This window comes from Lissotriton vulgaris, chromosome 7 (genome assembly GCF_964263255.1).
Source record: "Lissotriton vulgaris chromosome 7, aLisVul1.2, whole genome shotgun sequence".
NCBI classification, from domain to species: domain Eukaryota; kingdom Metazoa; phylum Chordata; class Amphibia; order Caudata; family Salamandridae; genus Lissotriton; species Lissotriton vulgaris.
The window spans coordinates 209,376,457-209,389,708 of NC_141695.1; the positions used below are offsets into that span (position 1 = coordinate 209,376,457).

The window sequence follows — 13,252 nt, forward strand, 5'->3', positions numbered from 1 at the left end:
TCAGTCGTTCCTGGAGAACCTACCAGGAATCCCGCACCCTGGGTTTGGCAGGGCTCCGTCCTAACCACAGTGTGCGAGACAAACTATCCCAGCACGCCCTTTTACAATACACACTTCAACCTTGTGTTGCAATGAGGTATGGAAGAGTGGGGGGGGGGGGTGCATTTTCAAAATACACAGGAGTTTTTCAGCATTGATTCTATATAAAGACTCCCACAGTCTCGGACGGGGACTCTGACACGAGGGACGGTATACAGAGAGCTAGAAGAAGAGGCCGGCATATGAGCCAGGAAACCCAGGCTGAGAGGGGAGCACACCAATGTCAACATGAGCGCCTCCGATCCTTCCAAGGAGACCCCCCCTTCATTCAACCCTGGATATCCCCCAGTGTATGGAGCTGGACCCATGCCTGGTGTCAATGCGGGGTATACCAGCCCACCCTACAACTCAAGTTACCCCTACGGGCACAGCGCAGTGGTGACGACTCAGCCAATGGTGATTGTGGCCCCGGCGCGTGCCTACGAGACGGACTACCTGGGTTACTCGATATTCACTATGCTCTGCTGCTGCCTGCCCATCGGAATCGGGGCTCTTATCTACTCCATTAAAGTGAGTGTGCAAACAATGATATCTTCCAGTCCTTTTAATGGGATGAAAAAGTTGGGGTTGAAGTCCTTAAAAGGGGCGTGGGCAAACAGAAGCATAACTAGGAGCACTTCCAAGAGGCTATTCATATGTAATTAAGGGTGTGTTTTAAAACTTCCAAACTAAAACTCTGTGCTTCACACAGAGTGTCACCTGTTCAATATGATGGCGCCTTCTGTGAGTTTTCTGTTATCACATCCAGACATATCACATAGGAGCAAAAACATATAATGAAGCAAGACAAACCTATTGACTTTGGCAATTATCGTTAGTTGCACCAAATAAGTATATAAGAACTAGAGTGCTGGGTCTGTAGATGGTTAGTGACTTGAGATGTGAAGAGCTGAGTCTTGAACACTTTCCTAAGTTAGAGAAAGGAGTGGTCCTAATGGATACAGTGATGTTCCAGATTCTGGGTGAATAGATGGAAACAGCCTTCTGTCTTCTTTATTAGTTTTTACACGTCGTAGTCTGCAGTTTAATGATGTCCTGGCTGTGGGTGTGCCCAGAACCACCAGAGATGGTGAGCTTGTCTGCAAGATAAGTGGTAATGGCTTTGTTATTTATGCAGTTGGTTTTGAAGATTGTGCGGGTTGGCAAGGAAGCCTGCAGGCTTCCATCAAGATGGGGGAGTTGTGGTTATATTTCTTCAGACGCTGAATCTGATGTGCTGTGGCTTTTAAGCTGCCTTTAAGGGATGCCAGTGAAGACTATGGAAGGCCAAGGAGCAGGGTGTTACCACCATCCAGATGCAAGAGAATGGCCTGAATAGTAATTTTGAAATTGCTTTCTATTAGAAACCATTTTACTTTTGAAGCGAGAGCTGGTATCAGGTGGTCTTTTTTTTGGTAATGTGTTCCTTGAAGATGAGGTTGGCGTACAGGGTGAATCCAAGCGACAAGTTGGATTTGAAGAAGATCGAGGAGCATTAGTAGAGAACTTTGGACCACAGCCTAGCAAATGCTGCAGCTTTATTATTTGCTATTTCGTGGTTTCACATTGGTGCAAATAGGGTCCTGTTAATGTGTATGCTGTGTACTTGGTGCAGTGGGTTTTGAGAAAACATTATCAGCTGGGCAGTTTATCCAATGCTTAGACCCAACAGCTTGACTCATTAGTTCCAGCTCTTGCAGCAGTAACTAAATTAGTTTAGATAAAACACCCAGAGAATGGTTATATAGATATCATTAGCTTTGCATTGGGAGACACATTTCCATACGTTTTTGCTTCACTTTAATGTTTTATTTATTTATTTATTTATTTATATTCTTATTTCGCGCCTGAATCAGCCCCGAAGGGGTATCTCCGCGCGTAGCTTCTGTAGGGGATAAGAAACATACTAGGGCATGACAGTGTAGGAGAGCTAGAGGGGATTAGTCTTGGGTGAAAAGGTATGTTTTTAATTTCTTTCTGAAAGAGAGGAGATTAGGGATTTGTCTCAGCTGAGGAGGCAGAGAGTTCCATAGCATGGGGCCCGTCCTCCCTGTCTTGCTCTCGTCACTCTGGGCACCTGCATCAACATGGTGTTGCTGGAGCGCAAGGCGCGTCCAGGAGAGTAAGGGACAATTATGTCTTTTAGGTATTTGGGGCCAGACCCATAGATACACTTATGCATTATACAGCATAATTTAAAGTTGACTCGTTGTCTCACTGGGAGCCAGTGAAGATGAGAGAGGAGTGGGCGTGAGGGAGTACGGGGGAGGGCATTCAGTGTTTTGCACCACCTGCAATCTGCACAGTTGTTCTTGATTGGCAGAGATGAGTAGTCCATTACAATAATCTATCCGTCCGATGACCAGTGCTTGTACCAACGTCTTCCTGTGGATGTCGGGCAGGAAGGGGAAAATGCGTCGTAGAAGTCGGATTACTCGGAAACAAGTTCCTGTGACTTGATTGACATGATCTTTTAGTATCAATGCTTGGTCAAGGCGCACTCCCAGATTTTTGATGGTCTGTTTTGGCACGGGGACAGGTCCTAGCTCAAGTGGCCACCAGTCGGGGGACCAAAGCAGGGTGGTCCCTCCAAACAACATGACTTCGGTTTTGGTCACATTGCATTGGAGGAAGTTCTGGGCCATCCAACCTGCCACAGCTCTCATACCATTTTGAAAAGATTGCATGACTGCAGGTGTGATAGTTTGGAAGGGAAACAACAACTGGGTGTCATCAGCGTAGGAGATTGGGGAGAACCCGTAAGATCTTATGATGTCCGCCAAGGGGGCCACGTACACGTTAAACAGCGTGGGGCTTAGACATGAGCCTTGTGGCACTCCCTTGGTGAGCTTCCTACAGATAGATTTGTGGGAGCCTAATTTGACACCTTGTTGCCTGTCCGCAAGAAAGCTTTCAAGCCATGCCAGGGCGGTCCCTTTTACTCCCACCGCCCTCAAGCGGCCGAGAAGAACTTTATGCGACACCGTGTCGAATGTTCTGCGGATTAACAGGAGTTTCCATTTTTTATAGATAATCTGTAAAACATCACCTATGCGTAGTGATCAGATTATTGGCTCTTAGGCTAGACTCCAACCTGGAAAAGTTCATGTACCCCCAGAGAACTCGTGGGGGGGACTCAGCACTTCTCTAGAAGGAGTTTTAAATGGATTACAGTGGGCTCTGGGCTCTCTCATGGCTGAATCCGTAATGGATGCTGCAGGGCAGAATTGAGGTTCTTTTGCCAAGTCTAGAAATGACAGCAACACACTGGCTGGAGGCCAGAACAGATCTGCTTGGTACAGACCCTCTCTACCATGGAGGAGGACCCAGTGTTCCCTTTGGAGGAGGTGTGCCCTCTCCTGGTCCTCTTGCTCCTTTACAATGTTTGCCCTGTTTAGACATTCACATACATTGTGAGATCCAATAAAGGCTGAGCAGCTGTTACTGTAGGTGTACTGACTTGGATCAGGAAATCTGCCTCAAGCCTAGCCTTCATAAATATATGGAGTATGATCTCACAGATTCCAACTTCATAAACACTGTTAAAGTTTAATCTGCTGTCACTGCCTACCATGTTTCCTTTTCATGTAGCGCTTCATACCACACTTCTAACAGGTGTAGATAACAAATGCCGCCATTAGCTTATTTGTTGTACTCAATATAACTTATCTCACCTGGCAATATATCTTATCACATGTCAAATATACGGCCATCAACTATTGTGTAAAGCATAATTCTATACATTTCAGTATTCATAGTACAATGCACACAATGTGTCATCCAGAGTCTGTGTGAGCTTTATTGGCAGACTGGGTGAAACCAATTAATTTCAAAATACATTATGCCTCCCATACCTCAAATTCATTATAACTAAGTAGTCCTTGTAGAGCAAATTAGCTAAATAGATAGGTGTATAATACTCTGCACCCCATCAACCATGACCATTGTCCACAGTGCAAGAAATGATTGCTTCCTCATTAGACATTGATTGTTTTCATCAAGCCCCATTGGGCCACATTAACAATGTGCGATAAGGACAAATTCGAATTAAGAACATGTCAAGATCCTTTGAGGTAGACGAATAGCATCTTATCATAATAAGAAATTATCAGAACACCCATTTTGCCCTTCCTCGGATTCCTCTCATGAGTGACACACTTGACATTAGTAAACTTGGAAAAATAACAATGAAGAAAAAAGGAGTGCCTACTGTGATACCTAAACTAATTTGTAATGAAAAACATAGAAATCTACAGATCAACACCTCTGTAGCTACGGCATATAACACTTATTCTAGGCTAAGAGAGAACGGGAACTGCTTCATACTGATCTTATCAAGCAAAATTACAAATATATATTTATAATTTTTCATCCGAATTCAGACCATATGGTATTTTTGCTATTCAGCATAATGATATAGTGTTACTCCAGTTTATGGAGTATGTGTTCTCTATTGCCACCCCTCACATTATTCGAGACTGAGTCTATAACATAATAGACTATGTTTTTCATGTATATGACAGGTAACTGGGTAGGTTTTGTCCACCTTAGCTATGGCACGTAAATGCTGTTAAATCATTACATGGGCCACATGTATAGAGCTGCCTACATACATCTTGGGGCATGAACACAGTAAGATATACACCACAAAATCACTCCTGCAATTGTAAGAGTGACAGATGCTAAATGGGGAATTGTAAAGTGGACTGGAAAACTAAGTTGTGTTCTGGCCTATTGCACATGCCTTGCATCTGTTACATTTTCTGAACCCTGCATTGATAGTAAGCCAAGTCTCAGACTTAACAATTTCAGGAATACTGACACACAGTTCTCCCCGCATGGATTTGGCCAGCCTATAAGAGAGGAGTAGGTTCTTATACACTGATCTCCCTATGATTAGATCGCTTCATATTAAGCTCCAATGTGACCTTAAGATCTTTCTCACATTCTGGTGGTACCCATTGCAGCCTGTAATCATCCTCACTTCACGCCGACTACTGGCCTCTTTGTTTTTTTCTCTAAACAGGAGTGATTCTCCAGATTTAGTCTTTACTTTTGCTATTGAGCAGTCCAAAAGGGTCTGATCAAATCCCCTGGCTCAAAACCTCAGTTCTACTTCCCCGTGAACCTGTTTCAAAGACTGCTCAGCACTGCAATTACGCTTCATGCGGAGACTTTCAGCATAGGGAATGCAATGCCTCAATGTTAATGGGTGAAAGCTCTCTGTCAGGCCCTGTTCCGCTGGATCCAGTCGCTGAAGTATATATGTTCCACCTCCTGATATCACCAAGACCCTGATAAGAAAATATCAACAGGGCCTTCGAATTATCAAGTGAGGGATAGGAAAGGGAAGGGACTGCAAGGACATCGGTTCTGAAACAACAAAACATATACATTAACACCAATAAAACCAATCTACTCTCATGTAAGTCTCACTGAAGGATAGCACGTTAATACCTGAGTGTATACCAGCTGAAGAGTAAGAACAGGGATCTCTATAGCTCTTATAATACACAACTTGTAATGACACACTCAAAGGGTTATTCTCAAGACACACATTCCCCTCAATTCCTAAACTACCTTCCAGGTCAATGAACCACGTACTCAAAATAAATCTGTTTCCAGGCCCAGAAGGAATCAAACAAAAGTCAAAAGAAATGAAAAATAATAGCCCCTAAAATCACGGCTAAATGTACTGGGAAACAGAACCACTTGTCCTATCCAAAGTAGAGAAAGTTTATTGTTGTATCCTATTGTTGTCATAGGGTACTGAATAAATCATGCAAACTGAACCGGTAGAACGCAGTTGAGACCACTGCTGTACTCCGGGGTATTTAAGGAGATATCCACTTTACAATCCAGAGGAACACCAGTTTTATGCAGTAATCCTACCGCTATAATGCTATAATCTGGTGTAATGAGGCACAACGCTAAAATATATCAGCCACCCGGAAGTATGTAGTGAGCCCACCACTATACTCCGTTGTCTTGAGGGAATCAATCCTACCAATGAGGAAAAGAAAACAAACAAACTTAAATCACCACCAAAACGCTACGGACACGGTAATACGCGGAGAAGGCACCCGCCGTGCTTCTGCCGTATTTCGCTCCATTCAGGATTAACATAAGAGAAGCAAAATGGACACGGTAATACGCGGAGAAGCACCCGCTGTGCAACCGCCGTATTCCGCTCCTTGTAGCAGGAAAATAAATACAATGCAAAAGCAGACACGGTAATAAGCGGTGAAAGCACTCGCCGTGCTACCGCCGTATTCCGTTCCGTAATCCTCAAAGTACTCACAGGAACGTCGGGAAATCAGAGTCACCAGGAACTTCAAGTCGGCAACCTCCCTTCGGCCAAGAGGAGATAGAGTAATTAGAACACAGTATTACACGCAACTTCTAGCCCTCTATATCCACATGAGCTAGCAGGCATTCTGGGAAATGTAGTTCTAACAGTTAGGTTGGCGGGAAGAGATGAAATCCTGACACTCTCTGCATGAAGGATTGAATTTCCAGCAGTCTCCTGTCTAAATGTTTTAGTTTGTATCTTGTTGTCTTGTAAAACAAAACCTTAAGATCTAGGAACTCTACTTCAATTTTACTGCTCTTACATTTAAAGGCTGGATTAAGGTCATTGGAGTCTATATGGCTACTGAATTCCCTAGCAGATTCCAATGAGCCCTTCCATAAAACAAAAAGATCATCTATGAAACGGGCCCAGAGGACTATGTTGTCTGTCTATTGGACAGCATACTCCGTTGCGAGCACCTGCTCCTCCCACGAGCCCATATGCAGATTTGCATAGCTGGCGGCGAAGCACATGCCCATAGCTGTACCTTGTATTTCTTTGAATAGCTGTTTGTCAAACAAGTAAAAGTTGTTTTCCCAGCACCACTACATAATCTGCAGCACCATTTAGGTGTGCTGTTGTACGTTGATTGGTCTTGCAAAAATAGTTTATTGCCCTCAATCATTGCTCATGTCTGATACTAGTGTACAGAGAAATTACGTCTAAAGTCATAAAGACATAGCTGTCATCACGTGATATCATACACTTTTTTGAGAAAATCACTGGTATCTAGCATAAATGACGGTAAACTCTCTACATGTTCTTGCAAAAAATGTTCTATATATTTGAATGTTGTCTCAAGTAACCCTCCCTATCACTGATAATATAGATCTTCCTGGGGGGTTGGTAGCATTTTTGTGGACTTTGGGGATCAAATACATGATCAGGATGATAGGATGTTCTACTCTAAAAAATGTAAACACATCACTTGTTAGTAAACCCATCCCACGCTATCTAGAAAGATCATTATGGAACTATCTTTCATCACATTAAAGCTGTTTGGTGGCATTCTACTATAACAAAGATTATTATTGAGTTGCATATCCACTTCTGTTTTATAAATTGACAGTGGCCACAACACTATGTTTCCCACCTTGTCCGAAAGGCACACTACATCATCATTCCTTTTTCTTATCCTGTCCATTACTGCCTTATCTTCACGTGTTACCCCAACACTTTCTAGTCTGAATCTTTTGCTAGATTCTGCCTCCAGTCTTTTCAGTTCCGTTGTCACTAGTTCCGAAATCATATCAAGATCATTTTTCGACATCATTGATATGAACACAGACTTGGGTCTAAATTTTGCTGCCACTTTATAGCAGAGGTCCACTCCTAAACTTTTACTGAATTGTGTGCTGGTAATTTCTCCTTCTCTCTGAAGTTGTTTCACTTCCTGGAGCAATTCCAAATCAGACAATGACAAATTCCCTAATGGGGGAATATCCTTATTACTGGCAATGGGTTCTGTCGAATAGGAGTGAAAGTATTTCTGGAGTTTTAATTTCCTCACAAACTTAAACAAATGAATTTTCGTTTGAACATAGTTAAAGTTCATTGGTGTACAATAGGAAAGGCCGAGTGATAAAATGTATCTTTCTTTATTAGATAATTCTATATTTGATAGGTTAATACTGTTTTAGAACTGTCCGGGTTCACTTTTTCTGATATGTTAGTTTTATTTGCGCTGACTGGTTTGGCCCACTATATGGGCTTTTTCTTTTCCTTTTTGATTGCCAGCTTTCTCTTTTCTTGGAGGCTGAGTTCTTAGGTTTAGGGTCGAATCCAGCCTTAAAAATTGTAGTTCCTCAACAATGGATGGAGTCTCACTGCTAAGTCCCATGGAAGCACCCGCCTCTGTATATACATTTATATACTTGAAAAATAATAATCCTGTGACACCTATTTTATACTTCATCCCGAAGATACACAAGGATGCAATTAATCCTCCAGGTAGGCCAATAATTTCAGCTGGAAATAGCATTTTCGAACGAACTTCAGTGTATATAGACTTTTTTCTTAAGCCCCATGTTCAATCTTTGAAGTCATACATCCGTGATACCGGGGATTTTATACAAAAAATGTTTGATTTTAAATGGTGTGAAGATTTTTTGTTAATTACTCTTGATGTGACATCCCTATATACATCAATCAGGCACAAGGATGGCCTTAAAGCCATAAGATACTATCTGGCACGTAGGGGGCCCGAACACAATGAACATACAAATATGTTGTTAAGCATGATAGAGAGTTATCTAACTAACAACATCTTTGTTTTTCTGAATAACTACTACCAACAGGCAAGAGGGGTTGCCATGATGGGAGCCAGCTTCTCCCCCAGTTATGCTTGTCTGCATATGGGCTGGTGGGAGGAGCTGGTTCTCATGGTGAAACACAAGGACACTGTGGTCCAACATGTTAGGGCCTGGTGGAGATTTATTGACGATCTCTTCTTGATTTTGCAAAGCTCTAAGAATGAGGCAGAAGAATTCATTGAAAATATCAATACAAATGATTTCAATCTAAATTTCTGTGCCTGAATCAGTGAAAAGGAGGTCAGTTTTCTGGACATGGAAATTTTCATTGAACAGGGCAAACTAGAGACCCGCATACATCGAAAGCCCACTGCGCGTAATACTGTTCTACATGCTAGAAGTGCCCATCCTGGGCACCTGATCCAGACTATCCCCTGTGGGGAGCTATTGCGATTAAAACGCATATGCAGCAATGAACAGAATTTACTATTGGCCCAAGAACTGTGCTTAAAGAGATTTCAACAGAGAGGCTATAGCAAAAAGTTTCTAGATAAGGCCCTCTCAAAAAGCAACGCAGTTACTAGAGAGGAATTAGTAACATCAAAACAGAGTGATGTAACCAAGAGTAAGTCAGATGACAATTTTAGATTCATTTTAAGGTTTAACAAACCAGAAGGTGCTGTCCGAAAGATAATTAAAACAGGATCTCATCATAGTCAAAACAGTTCCCCAACACCCGGCAATAACATACCGCCATGGAAAATCTATGAAAGACACTCTGGTTAAAAATTATCCTTGTGGACCCCTGACCAAGAATAAATGGCTGTCACAACATACTGGCTTCATCAAATGTAAGACCTGTAAAACGTGCCAGTACGGGGTATTGATAACTAAATATAAAACGCCCTTTAGTGAAAGAGAGATCGTTATCGACAAGGCACTACATTGTAAAACAGAACATGTAATCTATGTACTAGTGTGTCCCTGTAAATTGAAATATGTTGGGAGCACTGTACTACAAGGCCATAAAAGAGTGTTACAGCACATAAGAGCGATTAAAAACAACGACCTTTCATATCCGGTGGCACGCCACTTTAATGAAATACACAATGGGGATCCGAAGGAGCTACGTTACTAGCTATTAGATTCAGTCCCCATATCAAAGAGGGGAGAGGACCGAACAAAGGCCCTTCGAAAATTGGAGATGCAGTACATTCTGAATTTAGACATCAAGCACCCGGGACGCTTGAATGCCACAGAGGAATTATGGTCTAGCCTTGAAACATAAGTTTGTCCATAATGGGAATATATATCCGAGTGATAAGATCAAATCATGAACCTTGGTTAAATAGAAAGGTGACTGTGGCGTATGTACAGGTGTTGAATTTTATATATTTAATTTTGGAGTGTATATATATATGTATATTTATATTGATAATTATGTATTTATTCAACTAACTTTTAGTGAGATATATATATATATATATATATATATATATATATATATATATATAGATATATATATACAAATTGTATATTTATTGTCGCACAGTTTACATATGCTCACATAGTCCTAGACTATATCCCCGGTTCTACCATATATAAGCTCATTAAATTTGTCCAGCACTTTATTAAATGAACAAGATGAACATTTTTATGTATATATAGAAATTCGAAATATTTGTTGAAGAGTAGTAAGCCTATATTTTACAGGCTTTTCTCTTTTCTTTTCTTTTCTTTCTTTCTCCCTTTAGATCTGTAAAACAGTATTTGAACGAGAATATCAACAGAGCAGCTGCTCCCTGCCTCAAATTTTTACATTTTCAAATTTTACACTGGGTTTTACACAGTTCACATTAAAATCACATTTTAATATATACAACAATGATCTTTTTTACAAAAAGTCCCAGTACATTTGATTGTATATATTAGTATGAAAAATGCTTAATTTATTACATTTTGGGCGGATGAGGAGACAACCATAATTGACACTAACTGCATATATACAGACTATGATGATTTCCATGTCTGAAACAAAAATCAATAAAACTCGAGATACACATATGTATATATATATATAATTTTATGTATATTGTATAGCAGTTTTAGTTGGAATCTAAAAGCATTTAAGCATCAATTTTGTTTTGTAACCATCATTACAAAAAGAAAACTATGTACAGGAAGACAATCATTGCACTATTGTTTAAAATTCACTGTTTTGGACTAGCACTTTAAAGGTATAAGTCACATGGTATATGCATAGAAAAAACCATGGGGCGCGTTTGCACAGTGGTGAAGGTAGGGGGCGGGGCGTAAGGTGATATGTGTGAATGCACGCCCTGTGGCGTGTTTTAAGTTGGGAAATTAATTCCTCTTCAATCCAGAGGTCCCCTAGGAGTCAACTAGCCCACCAGGTACCTCCAGTAAGCTCCACAGAGCTGTGTTGCAGAGTGTTGTAAAAAGGGCGTGGCCTCTGAATACTTCTCTGCAATGCAGCTCCCTGGCGCATACTGGAGGTACCTGGTGGGCTTTTTGGCCCCCAGGGAACCACAACATTGAAGAGGAATTCATTCTCCAACTTAAAACGCGCCATAGGGTGTGTCTGCACACATGTCACCGCAGGCCCTGCCCCCTTCCTTCACCATTGTACAAATATTCCTCTAAAATCAGTCGAACTACGAATTCCGATTTACTCACCTGTTATCAGGAGAGAACTCAGTGCTGCACCTTTTAGCCCAGCACTGACCCTGAAAAGTAATTCTATGCGTAATTACCAGTAGCTTGTATTTCCTTCCATAGGAACCCATTGTGTGGTTTTCAGCAGAAAAGTTTCTAAGTGTCTATTTTAACCCCTTCCATGCTAATGACAAGGTCAGCTCGTCATGGGTGTTACCTGCGCTGTGCTTATGACGAGCTGACCTTGTCATGAACAATGGGGAATGAGGATCTGCAGCACCCAGCGGGAAAACCCTTAGCAGCCAAGGTGTTAACATACTAAAAATATTCCTTAAAAATTGCCTGTATGACTTAAACGTATTCTTTCGACTGTTTACAAGAGATGCAGCCGTGCTGGATCCAGGATCCACCACTGAGTAAGAAAAAGTAACATTAACACTACTTACCTGATAAATGAATTTCCTCCCATAGGATAACATTGGTGGTTCTATGTGAAAAATGTTTTGTGTCAACTTTTAAAATACAATAATATTCCTTAAAAATCATTACTGTAACCAAAACGTTTTTACTCAACTGTTTACAGGAGATATCCCAGGCCTGAATCTAGGATCTAGTCTTGTGGTTTGAAAAGTAATCCAAAAAGGAACTAATTGCATTTAACTAGAAATTCACATTGAGCTCAATGTTGCATTGTGTATGAAATTGTTTTGTGCATTACAACAACTGTAACTACTGTACTTAAAAGTCTATTGCCTATTTGAAAAGTATTTAAACTAAAGTAATTCATTCTGAGAAAGTATATTTGTAATGTAATGTATATATATAATACTTATTTAAATATCGAACCAAACCACATTCACTGGATGATGTCATCAGTTACAGTGTCATGAATGATGTAACATGTGACATCATCCGCAGTGGATTGCGGGCGCACAAGTTATAGTTATAGTTATTACAACTAACTATAACGGGGTAATTTTAATGGTTTTGTACGAGTGAAATGTCCAACTAACTATAACACCCCTAAAACCTATGTTTTTTTAATTGAATATATATATATATATTGCTCACTGTAGTCGAGTCCCCGAACCTGCAAACATCCTGAGCAAATGCGGTGAGACGTCGATGGGGGCCGGGGAGAAGACCTTGTGATTTGCAGCGACACTGGGCTATTTTCAGAACTGCACCACACATGCTTCCTTTATTAATCACCAGCACTCACTATGAGTTTTCATGGGGCATAATGGAAAAGCTTACCTGGAGGCCGGATTGGTGCACTCTGGGAGCTGTGGTCTGCCGATGGAGACTACGAAAGGGCGTTCCTACAACTAATTGCTTTGCTGGGTTTCCACCAATAGAGACTTTATGGATGACTTTAAAGGAGGCGGTGACAGTTCGCAGTGTAATAGGCATCTGAAGAAGACATTTTGTCGAAACGCGTCATGCCTACTGTGTGAAATTAAAGTGGTTCTTCCTGGTCCCCTGGTGTGTCCCTTCGGTTTCTTTGGTGTGGAGAGAGGCCGTTTTTCGAACATTTTGCACGCTTGCCCAGGGCGTGCTGAAGGGACCCGTCTTGTTAAAACAGGACAACGGCAACATGGGTACTGACTGCGCAGCTGTGCAGTCGAAATTTTCACTGAGGGATCGGTATGCTGTGGCCCCCGCATCCAGGTATTGCAGAAGTTCACTGCAAATTGTGGTCCGTCACTGAACGGAAGGACGTTGCTCACTGTAGTCGAGTCCCCGAACCAGCAAACATCCTGAGCAAATGCGGTGAGACGTCGATGGGGGCCTGGGAGAAGACCTTGTGATTTGCAGAGACACTGGGCTATTTTCAGAACTGCACCACACACGCTTCCTTTATTAATCACCAGCACTCACTATGAGTTTTCAT

General features: G+C 41.5%; 1 protein-coding gene across 1 annotated transcript in view; it reads left to right on the forward strand.

Annotated features, from left to right (window-relative positions):
* Positions 1–254: 254 nt before the first annotated feature.
* The window catches only part of LOC147701214 (synapse differentiation-inducing gene protein 1-like), a 54,718-nt gene continuing 41,720 nt past the window's right edge, over positions 255–13,252 (forward strand). Inside the window, exon 1 of the mRNA XM_086928599.1 lies at positions 255–609. Within this exon, the coding sequence (XP_086784725.1) occupies positions 328–609 (282 nt within the window). The 5' untranslated portion in view covers positions 255–327. The remainder of the gene's footprint in view (positions 610–13,252) is intronic.